At 40.9% G+C, this 23,773-nt stretch overlaps 1 protein-coding gene across 1 annotated transcript in view; it reads right to left on the reverse strand.

The window, feature by feature from the left end:
- KCNK2 (potassium two pore domain channel subfamily K member 2) overlaps positions 1-20,550 on the reverse strand; it is a 129,488-nt gene extending 108,938 nt beyond the window's left edge. The window contains exons 1-2 of the mRNA XM_073335286.1: positions 19,962-20,550; positions 17,357-17,667 (exon numbers count right to left, since the gene is read on the reverse strand). Coding sequence (XP_073191387.1) covers positions 17,357-17,667; position 19,962 — 312 coding nt within the window. The 5' untranslated portion in view covers positions 19,963-20,550. The remainder of the gene's footprint in view (positions 1-17,356; positions 17,668-19,961) is intronic.
- Between the last annotated feature and the right edge of the window lie 3,223 nt (positions 20,551-23,773).

The following is a 23,773-nucleotide window of genomic DNA, read 5'->3' on the forward strand; positions in this document are numbered from 1 at the left end:
CGCCCAGCCTCAAGGCAAGGGATCTCTTCCCCCATGCTACTGAAAGACAGGTTGTGTACAGGCACAGCTCTCCTCCCCTCTCACAGCGCCACAGTGAGAAGTCAGGGTGATTGTGGCTACTGCTCTGGGTTGGAGCTGAGATCAGAACTCCAGTGGATTGCAAGGCCACAGCTCTCCCCAACTCTAGATCAGAGAGAAGTGCTTTAACCCCAGTATAGGAACAGGGAATCCCAGGAAACCTTAACCTCCTTTTCCCTCACCTCCCATCCCCCAAAGAGACTAGCATATTTTAAAAGAGGTGACATACTATTATTATTAAATAGTAACACATAGAAATAATAATGTCTAGCTCTTACACAGTGCTTAATTATTAACCCCAATCATCACATTTTTAAAATAAGAAATGGAAGGCCCTTAAATGAAGATAAGGGGCAGGATTGTCTTCTTGCCTAATACTGGTGTAAATCAGAGTTACACTAGTGTAAAAATTGGTGAGAGAGAAGAATCAGGTCCAGTATCTGTAAATTGTATATATGCTTACTGACAGTGCTCAGAAGACATATAAACTACTGTGACTTAATATTATATTTATGGGGTTAGGGCATACATATAGAATCACAGAAATGTAGGGCTGGAAGGGACCTCAAAAGGTCACCTAACTCAGCCCCCTGCACTGAGTAGACCTAGACCGTCCCTGACAGCTGTTTGTCTAACCTATTATTAAAAACCACCAATTACGGGGATTCCACAAGCTCCCTTGGAAGCCTACTGAAGAGCTTAATTACCCTTACAGTTAGAAAGTTTTTCCTAGTATCTAACCTAAATCTCCGTTGCTGCAAACTAATTGTCTTGTCCCACCATTGGAAGACATGGTAAGCAATTTTCACAGTCCTCTTTACATATTTGAAGACTGTTATTAGGTCTCCCCTCAGCCTTCTCTTCTTCAGACTAAACATGCCCAGTTCTTTCAACCTATCCTCATAGGTCATGTTTTCTAAATCTTTTATCGTTTTTGTTGCTGTCCTCTGGACTGTCTCTTGAATTTGTCCATATCTTTCTTACAGTGTGGTGCCAAAAACTGGACGCAGTGCTCCTGCTGAGGCCTCACCAGTGCTAAGTAGAGCAGAACAATTACCTCCCATATCTTACATACAACACTCCTACGAATACATTCCAGAATGACATTTGCCTTTTTTGCAAGATCATGCTATTGATTCACATTCAATTTGTGGTCCACCATAACCCCCAGATTCTTTTCTGCAGTACGACTGCCTAGCCAGTAATTTCCTATTTTGAAGTTGTGCATTTGATTTTTCCTTCCTCAGTGAAGTACTTTGCACTTGTCTTTATTGAATTTCAACTTATTGATCTCAGACCAATTCTCCAGTTTATCAAGATCATTTTGAATTTTAATTCTGTCCTCCAAAGTGCTTGCAACCCCTCCCAAGTTGGTGTCATTCACAAATTTTATAAGCATATTCTCTACTCCAACATCCAAGTCATTAATGAAAATGACTGTGGGACTTCACTTGATGTGTCCTCCAAGTCTGACACTGAACCATTGATAACTACTCTTTGAGGAGAGTTTTTCAACCAGTTGTGCACCCACCTTATAGTAATTTCATCTAGCCTATATTTCGTTAGTTTGCTTTTGAGAATGTCATGTGGGAATCTCATCAACAGAACTTGGTCCAATAACAGACATTACCTCACCCACCTTGTCTCTCTAATATCCTGGGATTGACACGGGTACAACTACACTACATATGTGGAACTGTGTCAAACCTTTCTAAAGTCAAGCTGTAATATGTCTACTGCTTCCCCCTGTCCACTAAGCCAGTTACCCTGTCAAACAAGGAAATTAGATTGGTTTGGAATTATTTGTTCTGAACAAATGCATGTTGACTATTACTTATCACCTTATTATCCTCTAGATACTTACAAACTGACTGTTTAGCAATTTGTTCCAGTCTCTCTCTAGGTAGCAAAGTTAGGCGGATTGGTCTATAATTCCCCAGGTCCACCTTTTTTGTCCCTTTTTAAAATAGCTATAGTTCAGATTGTAAATATATCGAGTAAACAAAATTCAGAATTCACTGTTGGATTGAATCTGGACAACACGGCCTTGTGTACATTAGCACATTCTACATCAGTTAACAGTAATGAGTGAACCTGGTATTGATCACTGTTTAAATGTTAGTGTAAAAAGACAAACTATTTTAAGCAACATGCCAAAAAGATCTGTTATACTAATTTAGTTATGCAATAATAGTACTATACAAATAGTCCTTTTGCTCTTGGAAATTTTGTTGTACTACATTCAGACCACACTTCGGGGTGCAGCATGGTTTCACTTCAATGTGAAAGGGTTTTGATCATAACATACTTCCTAGTGTGTATGTGATGTGGTAAAGCAGGAGATCAATACACTTTTATGGGACTATCCATGAAGTGTTGTGGTTCTTTCGTATTGCAGTAACACTGTACAGAGCAATGCACATGTTTTTAAGCAGTTTTACCAAGACTGACCTTTCTAATGTGATAGAGGCAAAATGTTTTCTGCACTTTTTACTGTACATCATTCTCTCTTATATATAAGGTCTGTTCATCTGTAAAATATGAGGATACATTAACACTATCAATGTCATACCTATGGTACACTGCAGTTGATGACCACATCAAGAGATCTCTCCCTTGGTCAAAAGGGTACAACTTGAAGATGTTTTTAGTCACAAAGGGACAAGAGATGCCAGTCTCCATTATGCACTTGTTAAATTTTAAAACAAACAGTTTTGTGCTTTCTCCAGTGCTGCCCTTCACGCTTGGAAGGAGCTCTCTGTAAACCTCCGCAAAGCCCCATGATTATCCACCTTCAAATCCCTCCTCAAAACTCTCCTTTGCTGTGATGCCTACAAAAAACCTGACTGTTTTAAGCTGTCGGTATGCAAAGACCACGGCCTGTGATGCAGACCAGTATTGTTTCCTTGTCCTTCCACATCTGTCTGTCTGTCTGTCTGTCTCCAGCTGTCGGACATAAATTGTAAGCTCTTTGGGTCAGGCATCATCGTTTTGTGTTCTGTGTTTGTACACAGTCTAGCACAATGAGGTCCTGGTCCACGACTAAGGCTCCTCAGTGCTACAGTAATATAAATAATAAATAATAATATCTCCAGTTGATATAAATCCACATAGTTCCCTACATTTCAGAACTGGGAATGTGGTTCAAAGCATCCAATATAGTCTTCGACATCTCTCTTTTTAATGTGTCTGCCCTACTGACCACAAAGTTACCTAGAACCATGGTTCCCAAACCTTTTAGTACTTAGAGATATTTTGGCTCCTCAGAACAAAATACAATATTTTTACTGACTCAGGAACCAGATTCAATAGTTCAAGAGACTAGAGTCAAGAGGCACACTAAAGTTTAGACAGTTTTGTGACTTTTTTCAACTATATGATGTATGCTTAATGATAGAAGCCAATCTAATCCAGGTTTTTTCAAACTACAATTTGAAAATATGGATTTGTGGCATGTTTGGACACAGCCTAAGATTTTACCAACAAGGATGGGCCTGGTTCAAACTTCACAGTTGCACAATTGGTTGAATCTCTGATAGCACCAGACATAAGTCAGTTTCCAAGTTTAAGCTATTTCTCTGTTTAATTTTCACAGAAATCATTGCTGAAAATCCAGACTCACAGAAGCAGCATTTTCATAGCTTCATTACTGAGCTCTCTGTATTCTACTCTAACAAAAATCCAGAATTCCTGGTTTGCTCGATTTGAAAACTTGGTCTTCAGTGTATGATTACTTGATAATTCTAAGAGACTTTCTTGAGCCAAGATACTTAATGTTGGAATGGAGTCAACAATTACCGAGAACGGGTTCAGAATCCAATCAGTATCCGGAGATTAATGTTCAACGCCAAGAAAATATTAATCAAAATGGGAATACAAGACAGAAAAATTAGTTAATCTTTGGTCTTTAATGACATTTTGATTACTTTCATTTTGTTCTTTTAAAAAGTCTGATAACATTGGAAACATCTCAATAATTCCCTTTTCAATGTGATATCACCAAAGACAACGTTTCTTCGTGAATCCCTTGCTCTTCTCTTTTAAATCTGGTATATTTGTACTTCCACCTTGAAGTGTTAGGTTCAGTGCATTCAATTAGCCAAATACGTCCATTACGTAAATCAAGAAGTCCACATTACATGTGTAATCTGGAAAGTCTGTTTTCCCAAGGGAGAAATCCTCATTTCATTATGCAATTCAAAGAGGGTTGTAACACTTTCCCACAGCCCCACCACCAGACCTCCCTGTGAGTGGGCTCAGAGCTCATCTAGTCACACGGCATACTAAAACAATGTGTGTGTATTGCCTGGGATTGTACAAAATTAACCATTTTAATAACAATTTTAAGGGCCTCATGTACTTCAGGTTGCAACTTTTTTTGATGCCAAAGCTTGGCATTGAATTATGCTGTGTATCCAGACTGCTGCCGATGCCACTTTATTTGTGCTGAACCTCCACTGGTCTTTCTGGTCATAGCTGCTGCCTCGTCAGTGCAAAACCCCACTTATATAGCCCAGTTGAGACTTTCCTCTGCTATGAATTGGATCTTGAATATTTGCTCAGTGGTTGTTTGAGTTGGGATTTCTTCGCAAAATAGAAGTTCTTCAACTATTGGACCAGCTGTGACAAATCTCTCATAACATAGAAGCTTAGCCATATTGGCTATGTGTGTGGATTCATCAAGGTGCAGTGCAAAATATTGACTCTTCTTTCCTTGGTCTATCAGCTTGGTCTATCCTGGACATTTTCTGCAAGGTCATCCATCAGTGCATTGACAGATGGCATTATGTGACATAGGAATGGTTTTCATGGCTGTGAGCTTGCTAATCATAATTCTATACATCTACTATTGCTGGAAGTAGAAGGGTCTTGCTATGGTACATGCCTGTTTGCATTCTGCACTTTGCATGGCTACAATATAAGATGCTCCTATGGCTCTGTGAGGAGCAATTGTTTCTTTAGACAGGACTTTTTTTATTCCCAAACAACAGGGGCTCCCCCATGAACCATTTGTGGCTCCCCAAGGGAGCAATGGCTGACAATATGGGAATCACTGACTTAAAATAATAGTATAAAACTTCTGTTGATTTCACTGGGGCCAGAATTTCACCCTTAATATACAAATTGCAAGATATTTATTGCCAATGCCTATTTATCTTTGATTCTGTTTTCCATTTTATTTTGTCAGTCTTCTGCCTTTCCCCTTGACTGCTGCCTTGCTGTAATAACAGTGAAAGCATAGTCATTTCATTTGTCACAAGTTTGGCATGACACTGCCATCTTTACTTACAATTTTTTTTTCCTGTCAACTTTGTCCTTCATTGGCGCAGCCCTACTTATCCCGTGGTGTAATTAAGTCTGTGTATCTCTAGCGGTGCTGTATCACTTTCCTTTAGCCTGAAAAAGTTAGAATCATGGAAATTCTGTATAATCTGTACTTTTATCATCACTGACTCCAATTTATTCCATTCAGCCTCTTGAGATGGTTTACAAGATTTTAACAGGACGGTTCCCGGACTTAACTTTACTACTATAAATTGTAAAATGTGATCAGATTAGTAGACTAAATTATTTTTTCTGTGTTACCATAATTCAAATTCTGACTTAAAACTCACCTCTGCTGCACTGCCTATAAACCACTCAACAGTAGCTAGGCCATTGGTGTGCTGACACTTCCACTTATTGAGCTAGTTAGGATTGTTTCTCTGGTTACCTTATCCCCCTCAATTTATTTGTTTATCCATCTGTTATGGTCTCATCATATGGTGCCGCGAGACTGTAAACTCATTGAGCCAGGGACTCTCTGTTTATTATGTCTGTGTGCAGTGCCTAGCACAATGAGACTGGTTGAAGGCTTCTATGTGCTACCATAATATAAAATAATAAAATAATAATAATTAATAAATACAGTAATAGTATTCAGAATAGTTTGTTCACAACTTACTGTTCTTTAATTCTTTTTTTCATGGTTACATTGTGTTCTATTTCTTGGCAGTAAAGAGAATTGAGGTAAAATTTTCCAAAGTGTCTAAGTGACTTAGGACCCTAACGCCCATTTTCAAAAGCAGTATAACCACCTTAGCAGCCTACGTGAGTTGCCGAGCTCCTAAGTGCCAATATAACTTTTGAAACTGAGACTTAGGCTCCTAAGTCACTGAGGAACTTTTTGAATTTTTGCCTGAAAACTCAGTCTGTAGCTTTTCTACTTGAAATACGAGCGGTGCCAAAAACAAAGCACTGTCAACTTTGAATACTCTTTTAAATTCAGTATCCACTCTGTATCCATCCTTTAGCTATGCAGCCATCTCAAAAGGGTCAATATCCACATACGGAATCTTCCCCAAAGTCATCCACTCCCACAGTGTTACTCCAAATGCCCACACATCACTAGCACTGGAAAATTCATTGTTAACAAAGCTTTGAGGAGCCATCCACCACACTGGCCTGCTTTCATTATCTCCCAGATAAAGATAATTCATGGGAAATAGGTCTCGGGATAGCGCATTGTAAGTAATCTTAACCTGAAGTGAATCATCAATGACCCAGTTTCTAGTAGCCAGGTCTTTGTGAGTGACCTCCCTTCTGGCTAAATAGTTCATTCCACGGGCAATATGAGTAGCCATATGAATAAGATCCTGCTGGGAAATTGCCTGAGGAGTGTTGGCCTCTACTAACCTGCACTGGCTCAGGATCAGTTTAAGGTTCCCCCAGTTCATGTAAGGCAACAGCACTATGGGTTTCGCTGCATCTTCTATACAGACACGGATGATAAGGAATAGGTTCCTATGAATTCCCTTTATACAGTAATTTTAGAAACTTTTTTCTTACTAATACATTGCACAGTCATTAATTTGTCCTTTTCATACTGCAACACATTGGGATCATATAGGAATCTGTATCTAGAGGCTGTCTCAGGTTTGCCTGATAGCCTACCATACACAACTGTGTGAATAGACAGCTAAAACTAGAGACAAAGTTTCAGCCTTCTAAAGCAGCAAGTTCCCCCTGTACAAAAACAAGACAACTGTCCTAGTTCCAGAGTTCCACCTAATCAGTGTCTTCAGTAAGGCAAAAATGGAGCAAGTAGTATTGAATGCAAGCAGTGAATATTTGCATTTGTCTGCTTTAGCTACTATGCTTTTATGAAACGATGTAGTATATAATCATGAGTACTCATCAGAAACAAACTGGTATTGTTTCAACTAGAAACAATACAGCTCTATTCTAGCACTGCACTAGTCCGGCTGAGTAGTTAAATCCTTGACTATCTATCCAGAGATAAAAGTGAAACCATCTTAAAATATCTTTCTGATTAAATACAGAAAACATACTGTTTTGTTCCCACTGATTTCTCAGCAATCAAAAGTAGCTTGTGGTTCCTGGCAGTACATAAACAAGGGACCAATGCTAGGAATAGTCATGAGGCACTACCTAGACACAGGAAGTTTAGCAGCATGTTGGATTCAGCAGATGGATCCCCTCAGATAGACTGGTGGTCCGTTCTGAAATAGGGACTGGACCAGACTGTTGACAGGGATCTTTTACAGCAGATCAAGTCCATAATGCAGATTCCTCTACGCTACGGTGTTGTGCATCAGGGATACAGGCAGAGATGGCATGCTTGACTATGGAATGAAGCAGATAATAGCATCCAGAAATTTATTTTTAGCAAGAATGGAGTAGACAGGATCTAGGAAAGGGAGAGGCACCTGCATGGAAATTAGGGAACACAAGAAGGTGGGGAAACAAAAGGAGAAAAATAGAAATAGGCCACAATTCAACAAGGTGGGACAACTCATATGGTTACAGTTAAGAATGAGCTGAAGTGCTTTGACTGGCAGGGCATGCATGGAGGTGGAGGCACAAAGTCCAGTACCTGGGGCTTCCATGTGTAAACTGCCTTAAGTGAGACACCTCAAATTGTTCCCAACACTCAACAAAGAAGTTATATGTACCCTTGATATTTGCACTTCCTTATGATCTTCAGTTCTCAAGTGCTCCAGAATGGCCTTGTATATAAAAAAACTGATGCAACTGCAGTTCGAATTGCCAAAAGAATATCCTGCAGCATCAGTTTTTTACAGACAAGGTCTTTCAAGGTTTTCAAGCCTAACACCTGCTGCTTGCAAGCTGGGAACCAGCCAGAGCACGGTGTGTTGTTTTGTGTGGTGTGGGGCTATCAATGTTAACAACCACCCACCTTAAATCCCCTGGAAAAAGAAAACTGCCTGCATGGTAGCTGTGCAAAATAGAATATCCCACAGAAATGGTGCCCTTAATTTTGTGGTTAAAATAAATGATCTAATTTTAATAAATCAAGCTTATGAATCTCAGATTTACAAAGTATATTTCAGGACCTACACAAACCCTGTGTCTCAGTCAGGGACATATTATGATAGCTCCAGAAATGACACAGCAAGAAGCGTTTTAAGCTTTTTAATACCTGGAAGAGAAACAAGAAATCCTACTTAATCATTTTAACTGCATAATAGTTTTCTATTGAATCTGAGAGGTTGCATCTGAAGGAGCCTACTGGCTAAAATTAAAGAACACCCTTCAGAAAATGCAACAGCATTGGTTTCCTGGGACTAAGAGACAAGATGTGAAACATTTTATGCATGGAACAGAAAGTCAATTAAAGGAGAGGTGCAGTGTAGTGAAAAATATATTCTAGTTACATCTAGTTACAAAAAAGAGTAAAAAGAGCTAAAATAAGTGTTTAAAGTGTTAAATATTTTTAAAGAGGAAATTAATCACATAGGAAGCAGTTATGATGAAAGTTAAGGCACAAGAAATGCAGCTCCAGTTATTTTTATAACACCCACAATCATAAGAGGCTTTTCTCAGAAGACAAAGAGAAGACAGATTCCTACCTAAAAGAGTTCACAGTCTAAATGGTGAATGCATAGACAAGGGAGATTTTAACCAACACAAGGTTAGGGTGAAAACAGACATAGGTTATGGAAATATGATGACAGGGACCCTAGCCTTGCAAGCTAATCTGCGGAGGTGGATCTCATGGGGAACACCATACAGATCACCTTGTGGGAATGGGGTCATAGTCACTCAGGTTAGATACATCCAGGTGATTCACAAAATATTTCTAAAAACATGAACTCATATTTTGTAGGAACTCAGTTTTCAGGAAGAACCTGCATACTTCGGAGCAAGCTGGATTTAAAATTCTGTGGCAGAGTCCTTCACTACAGGGGCACTTTGGTGCAGCAGACGAGACTCTGTGGCATCTTCATTTACATTTTAAAAAGTAGGTTTTTCCTGAATTAAATAAGAAAATTAATACTACACTCAGTGCCTTTGACCCCCGTGTTGTTTATTTTGATATTACATTCCCTACCAGTTTGTGATGTGGGATAAGCACATGTGTAGGATGTGTCTGCTAAAAGAATCAGCAGTGAAATATAGTCATTAACATTACTGACATCTTTAGTTTTAAGTCTTAAGGTACATTTAGTTAAAGTGTAATCTGTAGGTTTCAGCGTTAACATACTGAGATAACTGGAGCAGTTGACACTTCTCTGCAATATTATTTCAATCTGTGCAGGCTCCAATAGGCACCTTAACACTGTGCTCTGTTCAGGCATAAGGCAGTAGAGGAGATGGCAGAATGCAACAGGGAGGAAGGAATGAGCAAAATATCTTTTTTCACTCTAGCTGGCTCCTAGGATTCATACAGATTGATTGTTCCTCACAGCTATGAAGCAACCCAGCAGTCAGCCCTGGGCAATCCGCTTTGGCTCACACCCCACTTGTTGGGACACACCAGTCTAAGGTATTTTAACCAAGGGATGACATTTCTTTTATTTACAACATTTTAATGCTTATGAGTTATATTACTTTTCCGTTGAATATAAACAGATTTTGTTGGGTTTTATTTTATAAGGGCCTACCTTAGAAGCTGAGCTTCACTTAATTGGGTAGCATTTAAATAAAAAGTTCTACTCATTTCTCTAATCAATTTTCTCTTTGGCAGGAGATGACAAAGTAGAGCTCTTATTGCCAAGTTCTCACTCTACTCAGGCATCCCAAAATACATTGCAGTGCTGACTTCATTCTCTCTTAGGAATAACTCTAGAGTAAGGAAGCAACCTATGGGCTGGGAAGCCAATCCATTTTTCCCCAATAGACAAGTGTGTTGAACATTCTCATTTTTATATTCTGAGAGGTATATATTCTGTAGGGTATAGAATACTGGATATAAAATAAGAATACTGACAATGCTAGGAAGTTGTTGACTACACAATTCAGTCGGACTCACCTTTCCCCACAGACAGACATTCTGCACTTCCATTTATTGTCTGTGTGGAGCAAGAACTCAACATATTAACGAAAGCAACCAAAAAAAGTGTGTGTGTGTATATATATATAAAATGATACTATAATAATACTGTGTGTGTGTGTGTGTGTATATATATATATATATATATATATATATATAATGATACTATAGTTTCACCTGAGGATTGGCCAAAAATAGGCTGATCATTAGAGATGTGTATTGTCGAATGTCTTCAAAACTCTGTTACTGAGCATGTGTGCACAAGTACAGGAGGGGATTCTACCAGATACTTTGCATCTGAGATTGCAAACTGCCTCAAACATTTTCAAATTTTCAGCAGCTGGTATACTATAGGGAACAATCCTACACTAGATCTAAATAGATTTTTTCTATCTCTGATTCCTGTAGTTCTTTGTATACCAGTTGCTAGAGAACACTTTTATTCTGTTGTATGGCAATTCTTTGTTAAGTTGGCCCTACCACACAACGCAAGATGCTCAGACTGAGCAACAACAACAAAAACACCTCTCAGGTTATTTACAGAGCTTTTGTTCAGCCAAAAAACGACACAGCAGCAAAGTCTCTGGCCACATTCCCTTCATGCAGTTTAGTAGTCTGCAAACTCTAAACAAGATTTAAAAAAACTGAACAAAACATAAGCAAGACAGATCTTGCATCCCTAGAGCTCTCCATCCTGACTTCAGCAAACCCATCTTTTTCTCTCCTGATAATAGCTGAGTCCCTTTTAAAGACCCTCTCAACTGAAACTTTGAAACCCTAGGTTTTAATCTAAAAAATGAACAGCTGTCTGGCTTTTTTTGTGCCTCTTCCTATAGGGACCACTAAAAGGTAGTATAAAGTATAATAGCAAGCTCCCCTCTAAAAGGCACACATCCCATCACGTGCTGCTGTACATTGCCAACTTGATTGTTGCCATGCTCAACATATGGTGTACCAGGTGATATTACCTGTAATATTGATTTACGTTAGACTGGCCTAAAATGGCACCGAAAGTTGGCATCCAGTGTTTGAACCCTAACCCCACTGACTGCAGAGCCATTGTGCCTATGGTTGTGCATGTTTTATGCCTTCAGGACTTAGGCAATATCTCAAAAATCGTTATGCATCTTGATTCAGCACCGAGGGTCACATATTGCTGTACTTCATCTCAGACAGGTTTATATTACAGGATACAGAGCAGAAAACTGGCATGGTTTCCACTTAAGATGGTTTGCAGCACTGGATCATGGAAGTTAGAGATGGAAAAATTAATTGATGGCAATTAATTGATCTTTGACTACTAGCGGTAGATATGCCCAATGGCCTGTGATGGGATGTTAAATGGGGTGGGATCTGAGTTACTACAGAGAATTCTTTCCTGGGTGTCTGGCTGGTGAGTCTTGCCCACATACTCAGGGTTTAGCTGATCACCATATTTGGGGTCGGGAAGGAATTTTCCCCCAGGGCAGATTGGCAGAGGCCCTGGAGGGTTTTCGCCTTCCTCTGCAGCGTGGGGCATGGGTCACTTGCTGGAGAATTCTCTGCACCTTGAAGTCTTTAAACCATGATTTGAGGACTTCAATAGGTCAGACATAAGTTAGGGGTTTGTTACAGGAGTTGGTGGGTGAGATTCCGTGGCCTGCATTGTGCAGAAGGTCAGAGTAGATGATCATAATGGTCCCTTCTGACCTTAAAGTCTATGATTCTATGATTAAATCCGTCTCTCTGCCAAAGCAGGAGTGATACCACTGGACTGGGCTGACCCTCCCTCCCACCCCTAACATTTGTTAGCAAAAGCCAGTTCATTGTTCTTAGGCAGCTATTTCACCAAAAAGGTGAGAGTGTCCCATTTCATTAGCCTTTTATATATCCTAAACTGAATAACATTTGTCCATTTTCTCATGCTTCATATCAAAACATATAGAAAAGTGGAATACATTCACACTCAGTACCCTGGAGTGATCCATACCCTCCCATGAAACTGTAAAAAGACAGTCTTCCAGGAATTCAAGCCAGCCAAGGAAACTGTGGGTGCTGAATAGTTGGCATTAATACAGTCTTGTTACCACAAAAGAACTGCTGTGGGGTATTTTGGATATTTTCTGATACCATGGCCTGAGTGCATTATATTGTATTATAACAAGTTGTCATAAATATAAAGGGAAGGGTAACCACCTTTCTGTATACAGAACTATAAAATCCCTCCTGGCCAGAGGCAAAACCCTTTCACCTGTAAAGGGTTAAGAAGCTAAAATAACCTCGCTGGCACCTGACCAAAACGATCAGTGACGAGACAATATACTTTCAAAGCTGGAGGGCGGGTGGGAGGGGAGGGGAACAAAGGGTCTGTCTGTCTGTGTGATGCTTTTGCCAGGAACAGAACAGGAATGGAGTATTAGAACTTGTTAGTAAGTAATCTAGCTAGAAATGCATTAGATTTCCTTTTGTTTAAATGGCTGGTAAATAAGCTGTCCTGAATGGAATGTATATTCCTGTTTCTGTGTCTTTTTGTAACTTAAGTTTTTGCCTAGAGGGATTCTCTGTGTTTTGAATCTGATTACCCTGTAAGGTATTTACCATCCTGATTTTACAGAGGTGATTCTTTTACTTTTTCTTTAATTAAAATTCTTCTTTTAAGATCCTGATTGCTTTTTCATTGTTCTTAAGATCCAAGGGTTTGGGTCTGTGTTCACCTATGCAAATTGGTGAGGATTTTTATCAAGCCTTCCCCAGGAAAGGAGGTGTAGGACTAGGGGGAATATTTTGGGGGGAAGATGTCTCCAAGTGGGCTCTTTCCCTGTTCTTTGTTTAACACGCTTGGTGGTGGCAGCATAGGGTTCAAGGACAAGGCAAAGTTTGTACCTTGTGGAAGTTTTTAACCTAAGCTGGTAAGAATAAGCTAAGGGGGTCTTTCATGCAGGTCCCCGCATCTGTACCCTAGAGTTCAGAGTGGGAAGGAACCTTGACACAAGTCACATGGCAAAGAGAAGTTTTTATTGGGAAAAAGAGAAACTAGATGGACACTATTAGGCTAGTGAATTTTTTCTGGGTAAACACAAATTTAAATCCTTTCTAGGCTGAATTTGTGCTCTCAATCTAGTCCTCCTGGTATGTTCATATCACCAAACCACTTCACAATTTAGTAGGATTGACCCCAATTAGAAACTTCTGATGCTCAGGACTGTCCCAGAACTAGGATAACCAAATTATGCAGGTCAGAACTGATCTGGATTGGAAGACCTTGCATCATAAGTTGTCCGAGCTCTGGCTAGTGACAAATCAGAGTGAATATCTAGAGCACTAAATTCAAAATCAAAAGTTTAGTGTTTCACTATAGTTTGAAGTAAAGGTAAAGACTAAAGAGAATATTGTAATGTGTATGTTCTGTAATTTTCTTCACATACAACTAACCATTACAGCTACCTAATACTGTAGTATGCATTATTTTCAGACATATATCCTTTAGAGGATTTCTAAAGTATCATTCACACTGATGTGACTACTTTTTCTTCATCATACTCATTATTTTTGTATTCACATAGAGTAATCAGAACTGAAGAAATGCTATATAAAAATTGTATTAAGAATCAGACATACTCAGAAAAGCCAGGTTATTTTCTTCAGTAATTTAGTATCTGTTCAAAGGTACCAGGTTGACAGCAGTGGGGTACGAAGTCTTCCATTTACCCTAACAAGGTGCATAGCATTATCTTCCCACAACTTTTAGGCCAAACATACCTCAGCTGTGTTCAGGAAGGACTATCTCTAGCTATGTGTGACAATTCAGCACCACGACACTTCACAACAAGAACTTGCTCTAAAGTAAAAAAGTATTGTAGGGTGCAGGGAGAAAGGAATAGCTTCAATAACTTTAAAAGGCTACCATTTTTGGAACCCAACTTGACTAAAAAATAAAATTCCCAAACTATAAAAATTTTCCATGTTTTACCAATTTAACTTAAAAAAATAACATACTCGAAAAACAACTTTGGTAAATCAGTCCTCCGCCTTAAAAATTTGCAGTAAAACAAGTGTCTGGGAGACTTTAAAGCCAAAAGGGACCACCATGATCATCGAGTCTGACCTCCAGTACATCACAGACCACGAAATCTCACCCACCCACTCCTCTAATAAACCCATAACCTTTGGCTGAGTTACTGAAGTCTTTAAATCATGATTTAAAAACTTAATGTTACAGAGAATTCACCATTTATTCTAGTTCGAACCAGCAGATGAACCAGGCCGCACGCTGCTGAGGAAGGCAAAAAAACAAACAAACCAAGGTCTCTGCCAATCTTGAAAATTCCTTTCCAAGCCCAAATATGGTGATCAGTTAGGCCCTGAGCATGTGAACAAGATCTATCAGCTAGACACCTGGGAAAGAATTGTCTCTAGTAACTCATAGCCCTCCCCATCTAGTGCTGCTGGAGATATTTGCTAATAGCAGTTGCGGATGGGCCACATGCCATTGTAGGCAATTGCATCATACCATCCCCTCCATGAATTTATCAAGCTTAGTCTTGAAACAAGTCAGGATTTTTGTCCCCCACTACTCCTGTTGGAAAGATGTTCCAAAACTTCACTCATCTGATGTAAAGCCCTACATGGGACTATTTTTTTAATCTTGCTCCCATCCTGCCCTGAAATATCTACTCCCACCTGCTCCTGCATTGTTTCTTTTATATTTATCCCACTCCCATCTGCAAAAACCTTAGATTCTGCAAATCCCACAACAGAGATTTCCCCGTGCTACCAAAAAAACCCACCTCACCACAGTTGGTTAATATGTTATATATATATAAATGGAATTCAGACACAATTTTTACCACTAAAAGAATAAAACAAATCTTGCTTTAACCATGTAAAAAAACACTTTAACTCCTGTTATAATAGACATTAATCTCTTTCAATCTCTCACTTAAATTTAAGTATTAAAACCTTTATTTACTAAAAAAGAAAAACATGCTTTGCACTGCTGAAATTCTATTTATGACCAACTGATGAGAGATTTAATGTTTTCCCACAAAATACCATAGTCTGATTTTTTTGCCCACCCAATCCCACCGGTAACAAAACATTTTACCCGCTCCCACTATTATAGCAGCGAGTCCTATGGAATCCCAGTCCCACGGCAGGACTCTACTTTGATGGTTAGACACCTTCATTTAATTTCAAGCCTAAACTTATTGATGGCCAGTTTATACTCATTTGTTCTTGTGCCAATATTGCCCTTAACTTAAATAACTGCTCTCCCCCCTTGGTGTTTATCCCTCTGATTTATTTATAGAGAGCAATCGGATCTCCCCTCGGCCTTCATTTGGTTAGGTTACACAAGCCAAGTTCCTCAAGTCTCTTCTTGTAAGATAGCTTCTCCAGGCCTTGGGTCATCCTAATAACTCTTCTCTGCACCTGTTCCAGTTTGATTTCATCTTTCTTAAACATGGGAGATCAGATCTGCACACAGTATTCCAGATGTGGTCTCATCAGTGCCTTGTATAACAGTACTAACACTTCCCTAACTGTACTGGAAATACCTCGTCTGATGCAGCCTAGAATTGCATTAGCCTTTTTTACAGCTGCATCATATTGACAGCACATCATCATTCCTGTTTTTCTCCTCTTCTGTTGCTTCCAACTGATACGTCCACAGCTTATAACAAAAATTCTACCTGTTAGTCCCCAAGTGCATGACCTTGCACTTTGTTCTATTAAATTTCATCCCATTTCTATTACTCTAATTTTCAAAGTAATCCAAATTTTCTTGTATGACATTCCAGTCCTCTCTGTATTGGCAATACATCCCAATTTTGTGTCATCTACAAATTTTACTAGCTCATTCCCACTTTTTGTGCCAAGGTCATTAACGAAAATGTTACATAAGATTGGTTCCAAGAACGATTCCTGAGGAACTCAACTAGTAACCTCCTCCAGCCTGACAGTTCACCTTTCAGTATGACCAGTTGTAGTCTCCCTTTTATCCAGTTCCCTACCCACCTTTCGATTCTTGTATTAATCCCCATCTTCTCCAATTTAACTAATAATTTCTCCTGTGGAACTGTATCAAACGCCTTACTGAAATCCAGATTACAGATTACATCTAATGCATTTCCTTTGTCTAGAAAATCAGTTATCTTCTCAGTGATCTACTTTTTGTAAAAACATGTCATATTTTATCCCAATTGCCTTTTTTACCTCTATGTCTTTAACTACTTTCAAAATTTGTTCTAAGACCTTGCATACAATTGAGGCCAAACTAATGGGTCCGTACTTTCCCAGATCACTTTTTTTCCTTTCTTAAATATAAGTACTAAATTTGCAATTCTCCAGTTATAAGGTACAGCCCCTGAGTTCACGGTGCAATTTGAAACACCAGAGACTATGATGAGCCAGATCATCAAGTGGTGTAAGCTGACTTCAACAGAGTGACACTGATTTAGCTGAGGATTTAGCCTTTCAATGTTGGAAAAAAATTTAAAAAATCAATATTTGTAATGGAAATAGCTAGCTAATATTATTTTGCTGTATTCAAAATAAAAAACTGTGGAAAGAAATGTACAGCTAAAAGAGAGAATTGTTTGCTAAAATAATGATAAATCTGAACTTTCTTAAGGTAATGGTTGGCCATGCTCTGCTTTCCCAATATTGACAAAGCCAGTAACTTAGCTCAGTTAATACACCCATTCCTCTGTGAACTATTAAATAATACATATTGCTAATGAATAGTCATTTAATTATCACAGGCGCATTCAATTTAAAAGTTGTCTATAATGCACACTGAACATAAAAAAATCAGCAATGACTTTTCAGCTGAAGCCTCATTTGAAAATGCTATTGCCAACCTTTCTGTCTTAAGTTAGACTTCTTGCTACATTTGCAGCTCACGTGCTGATACAGCAGTGTCCCATTTATTAGAGAACCATTGCTATAGAAGAATTCATTCTTTTAAAACATAGGAACAAGTTACTTTTTTGCATGAATTACCTGAATTAGTTCATCGAGCTCCGATGCATTCACACAGGAATGCTCAGATACAAACGTCTGCTTCTGAATCACAATGGTGGCTCTTTGGGAAGTTTCATGTGGCTGCTCCAGAGCTTTGAAGACAGTGGCTCCAATTATTAAATATACAACAACCACCAGAAAAATCGTTGAGACCGTCTTCCATTTCATAACATTAATAGCCGAATCACATTCCTCCCGTGACGAGAGCACTGTGGGTTTTGTAGAAAATGATAGCCGTGGTTTGGAGTTCTGAGTAGCAGATTTGGGATCCAGCAAGTCAGGTGCCGCCACTAATAAAACAGAAAAAGAATGTTAACATTGACAGCGTTGGACAGAGGAGTATTTAGCTGCACACGCTTCTTGCCAGAAGGTGACAGAGATCCTATTAATTCAAAATAGAGTTCATAGATAACTGTGTTATAAATGCATTTCACTTGTACACCATGTTATATTACTATAGAATTACTGGTTTCAGCAACTGCTAGGACTAATAATATGCTATTTATATGTACACACATGCATACACACTTGCATTGTTTACTATATATATATATATATGTCCTCTATAAATACTCTGCAAGTGTAGTTCTAACATGCACTATTTTCCCTATTTTCTTGTGTTCCTTTAAATCAGTATAAAAAGGTATTTTTCAGTAGAGCATCCTCACATCTTGAATAATCTTAGGCATTGCTAATATGCTTCTCAGACTACATTTTAGTTCAGCATTAAAAAACTATCAGGAAAACAGGACTCTTTCCTTAAGTCTTAAACATACCCTCAACTCTGAATTCAGATACTCATAAGAATATTTGCAGTTCATTTCCAAATTCCCCCCACACAGGTAACTATAAAAATAATCCATTATTAATCCTAACAGTTTGAAAATACCTTTTAGAAAATACCAGGAACACATGTGCACGCCTACTGGAAAAGTCAATCATCTTATTATAGGATATTTGATTGTTTACTGCTACAAGAAACCCACTGGGACAGTAATGATCACCTGAGTGTGTTATCAAGTAGACCCATAACTTATGTGATTACACCTAACTACACTAGTAATTAGATAAAAATAATTCACATCAAGTACACTTAAAGGTCTCCTGAGGGAAGATTGCAACAATACTATATTTAAAATGATTAATATATTTTGAATGGCTGCAACACCACTTTCAGCTGTTGTGGGGATAGCCTACTTCTAAATGTAGATTCAAAAGTCTCTCTCTCAGGTCTCTGGAAGCTGGGCATGCCCCAGAGGAGGGAGGGAGTGTCATTTTCCACATGGATAGGATCTTCTCTTGAGCACCCGCTGGAGGTTAACCTACAGGGTTACAGGAACTCACATTCTCAAAGAATCGTGCAATACAGGTCAGAAGAAAGGCAGACCTACGAAATTAATACAGTGGACCTGAACCCTGGGGGGGAGGGTTAGAGGATGAACAGGCAGCCCCAAATGAAAAAGCTCCGCTCGTGACTCGGGGCACAGCTGTGGTATAGTTACTGTTCAGCTCCTAGAAAACTAGAATCTGGTTCTAACTAACCGGGAGCACCAGACCAGAATGCAAATACCCTTCAAGTGTAGTGGGCATGGAATACTGTATGAGGCTACTGATATGCCCCTGTACAAAAATTGATGTGTGTGGCTAAATTTGGAAAGGACACCTGGTTTAATAACTGCTCTTTCAAGCTGTGCTCTCTCCTGGGATTGACATGATTTGTGATGGGGGGGGGGGGGGAAGGGGGCGGAAGCGCCATCACATTTTCCTTTCAGTCAGAACTCCCCTTGCCAGTCGGAATTTTTCCTACTACATTATCATGACCCTCTGTCCAAACCCAAAACTGGGGGCACCTCAGGCTACACCAAGCCTCGTGCTGTAGACTAGGAAACTGCTCCTCTTTCTGCCTAGCTTCAACACTTCCAGACACACACAATCCTAGCACCATGAAGAAGGGCAGACCTGCCCCCCACTTTTCCTGCTACACTCCTGAAGCCCGCTGAATGCAGCTAACAAAGGAGAACAGGATGGCTGCGAGGCGCCCTAAACTGATCCACCCAGTGATGCTCTGCATCCCTCCCATCAACTTTCCCAGCCCCCTGCTGACACCCATCCACCTTGCCAGGAAATGGGATAATGCAGTCGACAAGGGCATTTTCACACTCCCGAGAGGGGCAAAACGTGGACGCTCCAGCCAGAACGGGCCCTGCCCCTATCCTTCACTCCTCTCCCCAGCAGCAAGCTCGCAAGGATGCGCTGGGTTTAAAGCCCTTGCAAAAGGCATCCTTGCAGAGCGGGGTTTGGCTGGAGAAACGGTCCGGGTGGGAGCCCGGAGCCCAGCCTGACCCTCCCGGACAGGGGGAGCTACACCCACCTTAGACAAAGGAGAAGTGTTAGAAACAAAAGGCAGGCGGCTGTTTAACCGAGCCTGCAAAATCCGGGACGGAGGCGCAGGAAGGAAAGGGGCGAAGAGAGGGACTGAGCAGCTCTGGGTCCCCCCTGCGAGGAGGCATTGGGAAAGCGAGGGAGCATGCAGCATTCAGGCAGACTTTGATCTAGAAACACACGCCATTGTGCCAGTACTCACTTCTTATTTACAGACCCGGCGCCCTCTCCTCGCTTCACGGGCAGGCATTTTTTCAGGGCTTGGGTAGGTGCCGTTTGACCAGATGGAAAGAGAGAGAGAGAAAAGGACGAGACCCAGGGCGGGTTTGCTGCTGCTGAGCTCAGATTCCGCGCGGAGCGGAGCCTGGCGTCCTCCCTGTCACTGGAGGGGTGTGCGCGATCACGGTGTGTGTGTGTGTGAGAGAGAGAGAGAGAGAGAGAGAAATCACCCTGTGATTGCCGTGTGTGTGATCACCCTGTCTCTGTGTGTGATGGCCCTGTGTGTGAGATCGCCGTGTGTGTGTGTGATCACCGTCTGTGTGTGTAATCAGTGTGTGTGTGTGATCACCCTGTGTGTGTGACTCGCTCAGGCGCCAGGTGTGCGTATCAGCCTCTTTCGGTGTGTGGCTGCCAGTCCCTGAGGCGTCTGTCACAATCTCAGTGTGTCTGTGTCTTTCGGTCTCTGTGTGTGTGTGTGTGTGTGTGTCCGCGTCCCGCTGTCAGTCAGTGTGGGCGGGGGCCTGTCTCCCCTCGGCCCCGCTTTCTCCCGGGTGCATCTCAGCCCCGGGGCCCGGTTCTCGGGCGGTGTCTGTGCCCCGCTCTGTCACTCTTTGTCTCGGGCACTGGGCGTGGGGTGCCTGACTCTGGGTGCAGCTGCGCGCCTCGAGAACTGTGTGGGTGTGGGTGTGTCCCCTTGCTCTCCGCCTGTGTGTGTGTGCGTGGGCGCCCGCTCCTCTCCTCATTCTCTTTCCCCCGCTGTATCCCAGCCGCTGGGTGCGTCTCCCCCTTCCTCCCTCTACCCCGCTCCAGCGCCAGGGGCAGCTGCATTCTCATCTCGATGAGCTGCCCGGCATTTCTACCCGGCCCCTTCGCTCGGCAGCGCAAGGACCAGGCTGAGGCAGATGCTGCAGGGATGAAGGGGGAAGAAGAAGGTTAAGAAAAGCGGTCCACGCAGGAAAGATAAATCCCAAACTGGTGGGCGCTGACTTGGGAGCCCCCAGGGGAGAGCAATGGGGTGGAGGAAAAGCCAACAGCCACCCCCACCACTGAGACACAAGACCTGCTCCTAGTCTTCGCCACGGCCCCCAGGGGATCTTCCTCCCACAGCTTCCCCAAGAAGGGAACTTTTGAACCGGACGAAATATCACTGTAGCGAGCAGAGAGCCCTCAGGCCAGACTTGGGAAAGTTTGAGTGCAGCGAGCTCTCACATCGCGGGGACCCCGTCTATTTCTTCCTCCTCCGCAGATCTGCGTTGTAACCTCCCGAGTCGGTACTTTGTCGGGAGGAGTTTATCACCTGGGAGCAGAGAGTCACCGCTTGGTACCTCTCCCATACCATGCACAAGCTTCTGCTTGCTTCCAGTTTGAATCGGCACTGTAAAGGAGAAACTCTGCTTCCACTGCGATTTTAGCCCTTGGCTTGAGATTTTTGTTATGTTTGTCACAGACTGATCTTAGGTCTCCTGGTTATCTATCAGCTGTGACATTACCCTTGGGTCAATTTCACAAGTGGTTAATAGGTGAATGCCCCTTCAAGATAAAATGTATTGCCAGTATGCAGCAATAAATATCTACCATCCACCTGCCATCCTTCCTCCCCCGGCCAAAAAAAAAAAAAAAAAAGTCAGAACAAATACAAATAGTCAAGAAGCAATAATAATAAATTGGTTTGGGTCACAAACATTTGAAGCCAAAGGCTGTATCGTTAAAACTGCTGAAGTATGGCATTCCTCCCATAGTTTATAGGCTATAATCCTCCTTGAATCAGAAGCACTATCACTGAACTGACTTATTTTAAGGCCTCTCCCAATTAAAGTGACATAATACAAATTGGACAAATGGATACATTACTGAGTTCCCCAGAACTCTGATTGCAGCAGTATCCATCATGCCAGTCTTCTCTAGGGCCTTCATGTCTCTACAAGACTCAGAGTATAACTCTAAATCTCATCTGCTGTTTCAGTCTGAGCTTTGCAGACCACTCACCACCATTGTGGCCTGGCAAAACAGTTGTTGAGTAATAAGAGACATTGGGCCAAATCCAAAAAATCCAGTTGCAAATTGTGCTTAAATCACACAGTACCATTTCATTGCCTTAAGAGCATAATCTTGAAACAATACAAAACATGTAAGTAATTTCATTCATGCAAGTATTCTACTCAGACTTGTCACCCCAGTAAAATTACTCACTAGCTTAAGTAGTTGCAGGACTGGGTTCTAATATTATGTAGGAAAGCAAAGGTTTGCAGGATCAGGTCCCCTTTTAGTAGAGAATCCAGATAGCCTGGTGGTCACTGCTTATTTACATGACCCAGCTCTCTTCCTTGAGAGCTTGGAACATTTCATACATAAAACACAACCATCTTTTCACCTTCCCCCTGAAAGGTTTGCTACCCCTAAGCCTGTACAAATACTTTCTGTTCTTTTCATGTGGAAAATAATCATTTCATAGGATTCCTTCCAGTCCCTATGGGAAAACGAGCATGAACACTTTCTTCCACGCAGCGCTGAGACAGTAAGGAATATTATGGAAAATAGTACCACATGCCTTTCTTTAGTTATCTAAATATTTTGGATGGGATTCTTTTTCCTGAGTACTTACAAAGTGCTCAAACAGGGCCAGATCCACTGCCCATAATATGAAATCAGTGGAAACCTTCCAATGGCTTCAATGGGTTCGGATCAGGCCCTAAATCAATACATTCTGTGAAACAGGTAGAAACTATTTTGACAACACAAGAAACTCCACTCCAGGAATTACTGTATTGTATCCATAAATCTGGTACCTGAGAAGCAGTCTCTGGGAAATTAATATCAATGTGTCAACTGCATACACTAATTAGCTATAATTTTCCACCTGAGACAATCACTGGTAACATTCTTGACTGAAGTTTATTGCTTTCTTAGAAAGGAGTCTAGATATGCCATGGCACCCACTTTCTGTGCACTCAGTGCTAATGCTACCAGATGTGGCATTTTTAAGAGATGCTTCTTGAAATCCAGAAAGAACATTTCCATTGATGTGGTACAACAAAAATTGTTGTGTAGAGGAACTCCTTTTCTTGAGGCCTTCTAGAGCTCTTCCATCTATTCTGGAGAGTCATGACCTCCTATGTGTTTGTTGTAACCTACACCGCACATTGTTTGAATATTTGTGTGTGACCATTTTGCCCTCAGAGTTGAAGCTGACATTTGAACAGTTTGAAGTGTCAGGATTGTAGCAGTTCTGAACTTTACTAAACAAACACACTCAAATACAGCCCATTGCTGACAAAACATACCACCAACCAACATGGACAGGATTAAATAATAGGAGGGGTTACAACAGGAGACTCTAAAAGGAGAATCTGCACAAACTCCGAAGTTCTAAAGTGCGCAACACAGGGAAGTAATTCAGTACATGAAAGTTATGTCAAAACTTGTCTATTACATGTTAATTACAGAGAGAGCCAGGGGACATATTACTGGCATGAGTTTGGAATGGCAAAATTAATCACATACAGTGGCTGCTGAAAGCTGCCCAAAAGGAGGGATATGTTAAAAGTACGTTCAACAGAGATGGATGGATGGGAAGAGTGCAGGTGAAGGAGTCAAAGTTACATGATAAACAAACAACATATTCATACTATGAACAGCTATAGATGATCTAAATATAGATATGATTAGAACATATCTGTAGGGAAATCGTTGTTTCACAAAAATACATCACTGTAAGCAGAGTTGTTCCAGTGTAACAGGAAAAGGCCTCACTGCCAAAATAGCCCCGTCTCTTGGGGGCACTTCCTTTATTCCCCT

This window comes from Lepidochelys kempii, chromosome 3 (assembly GCF_965140265.1).
Source record: "Lepidochelys kempii isolate rLepKem1 chromosome 3, rLepKem1.hap2, whole genome shotgun sequence".
NCBI classification, from domain to species: Eukaryota; Metazoa; Chordata; order Testudines; family Cheloniidae; genus Lepidochelys; species Lepidochelys kempii.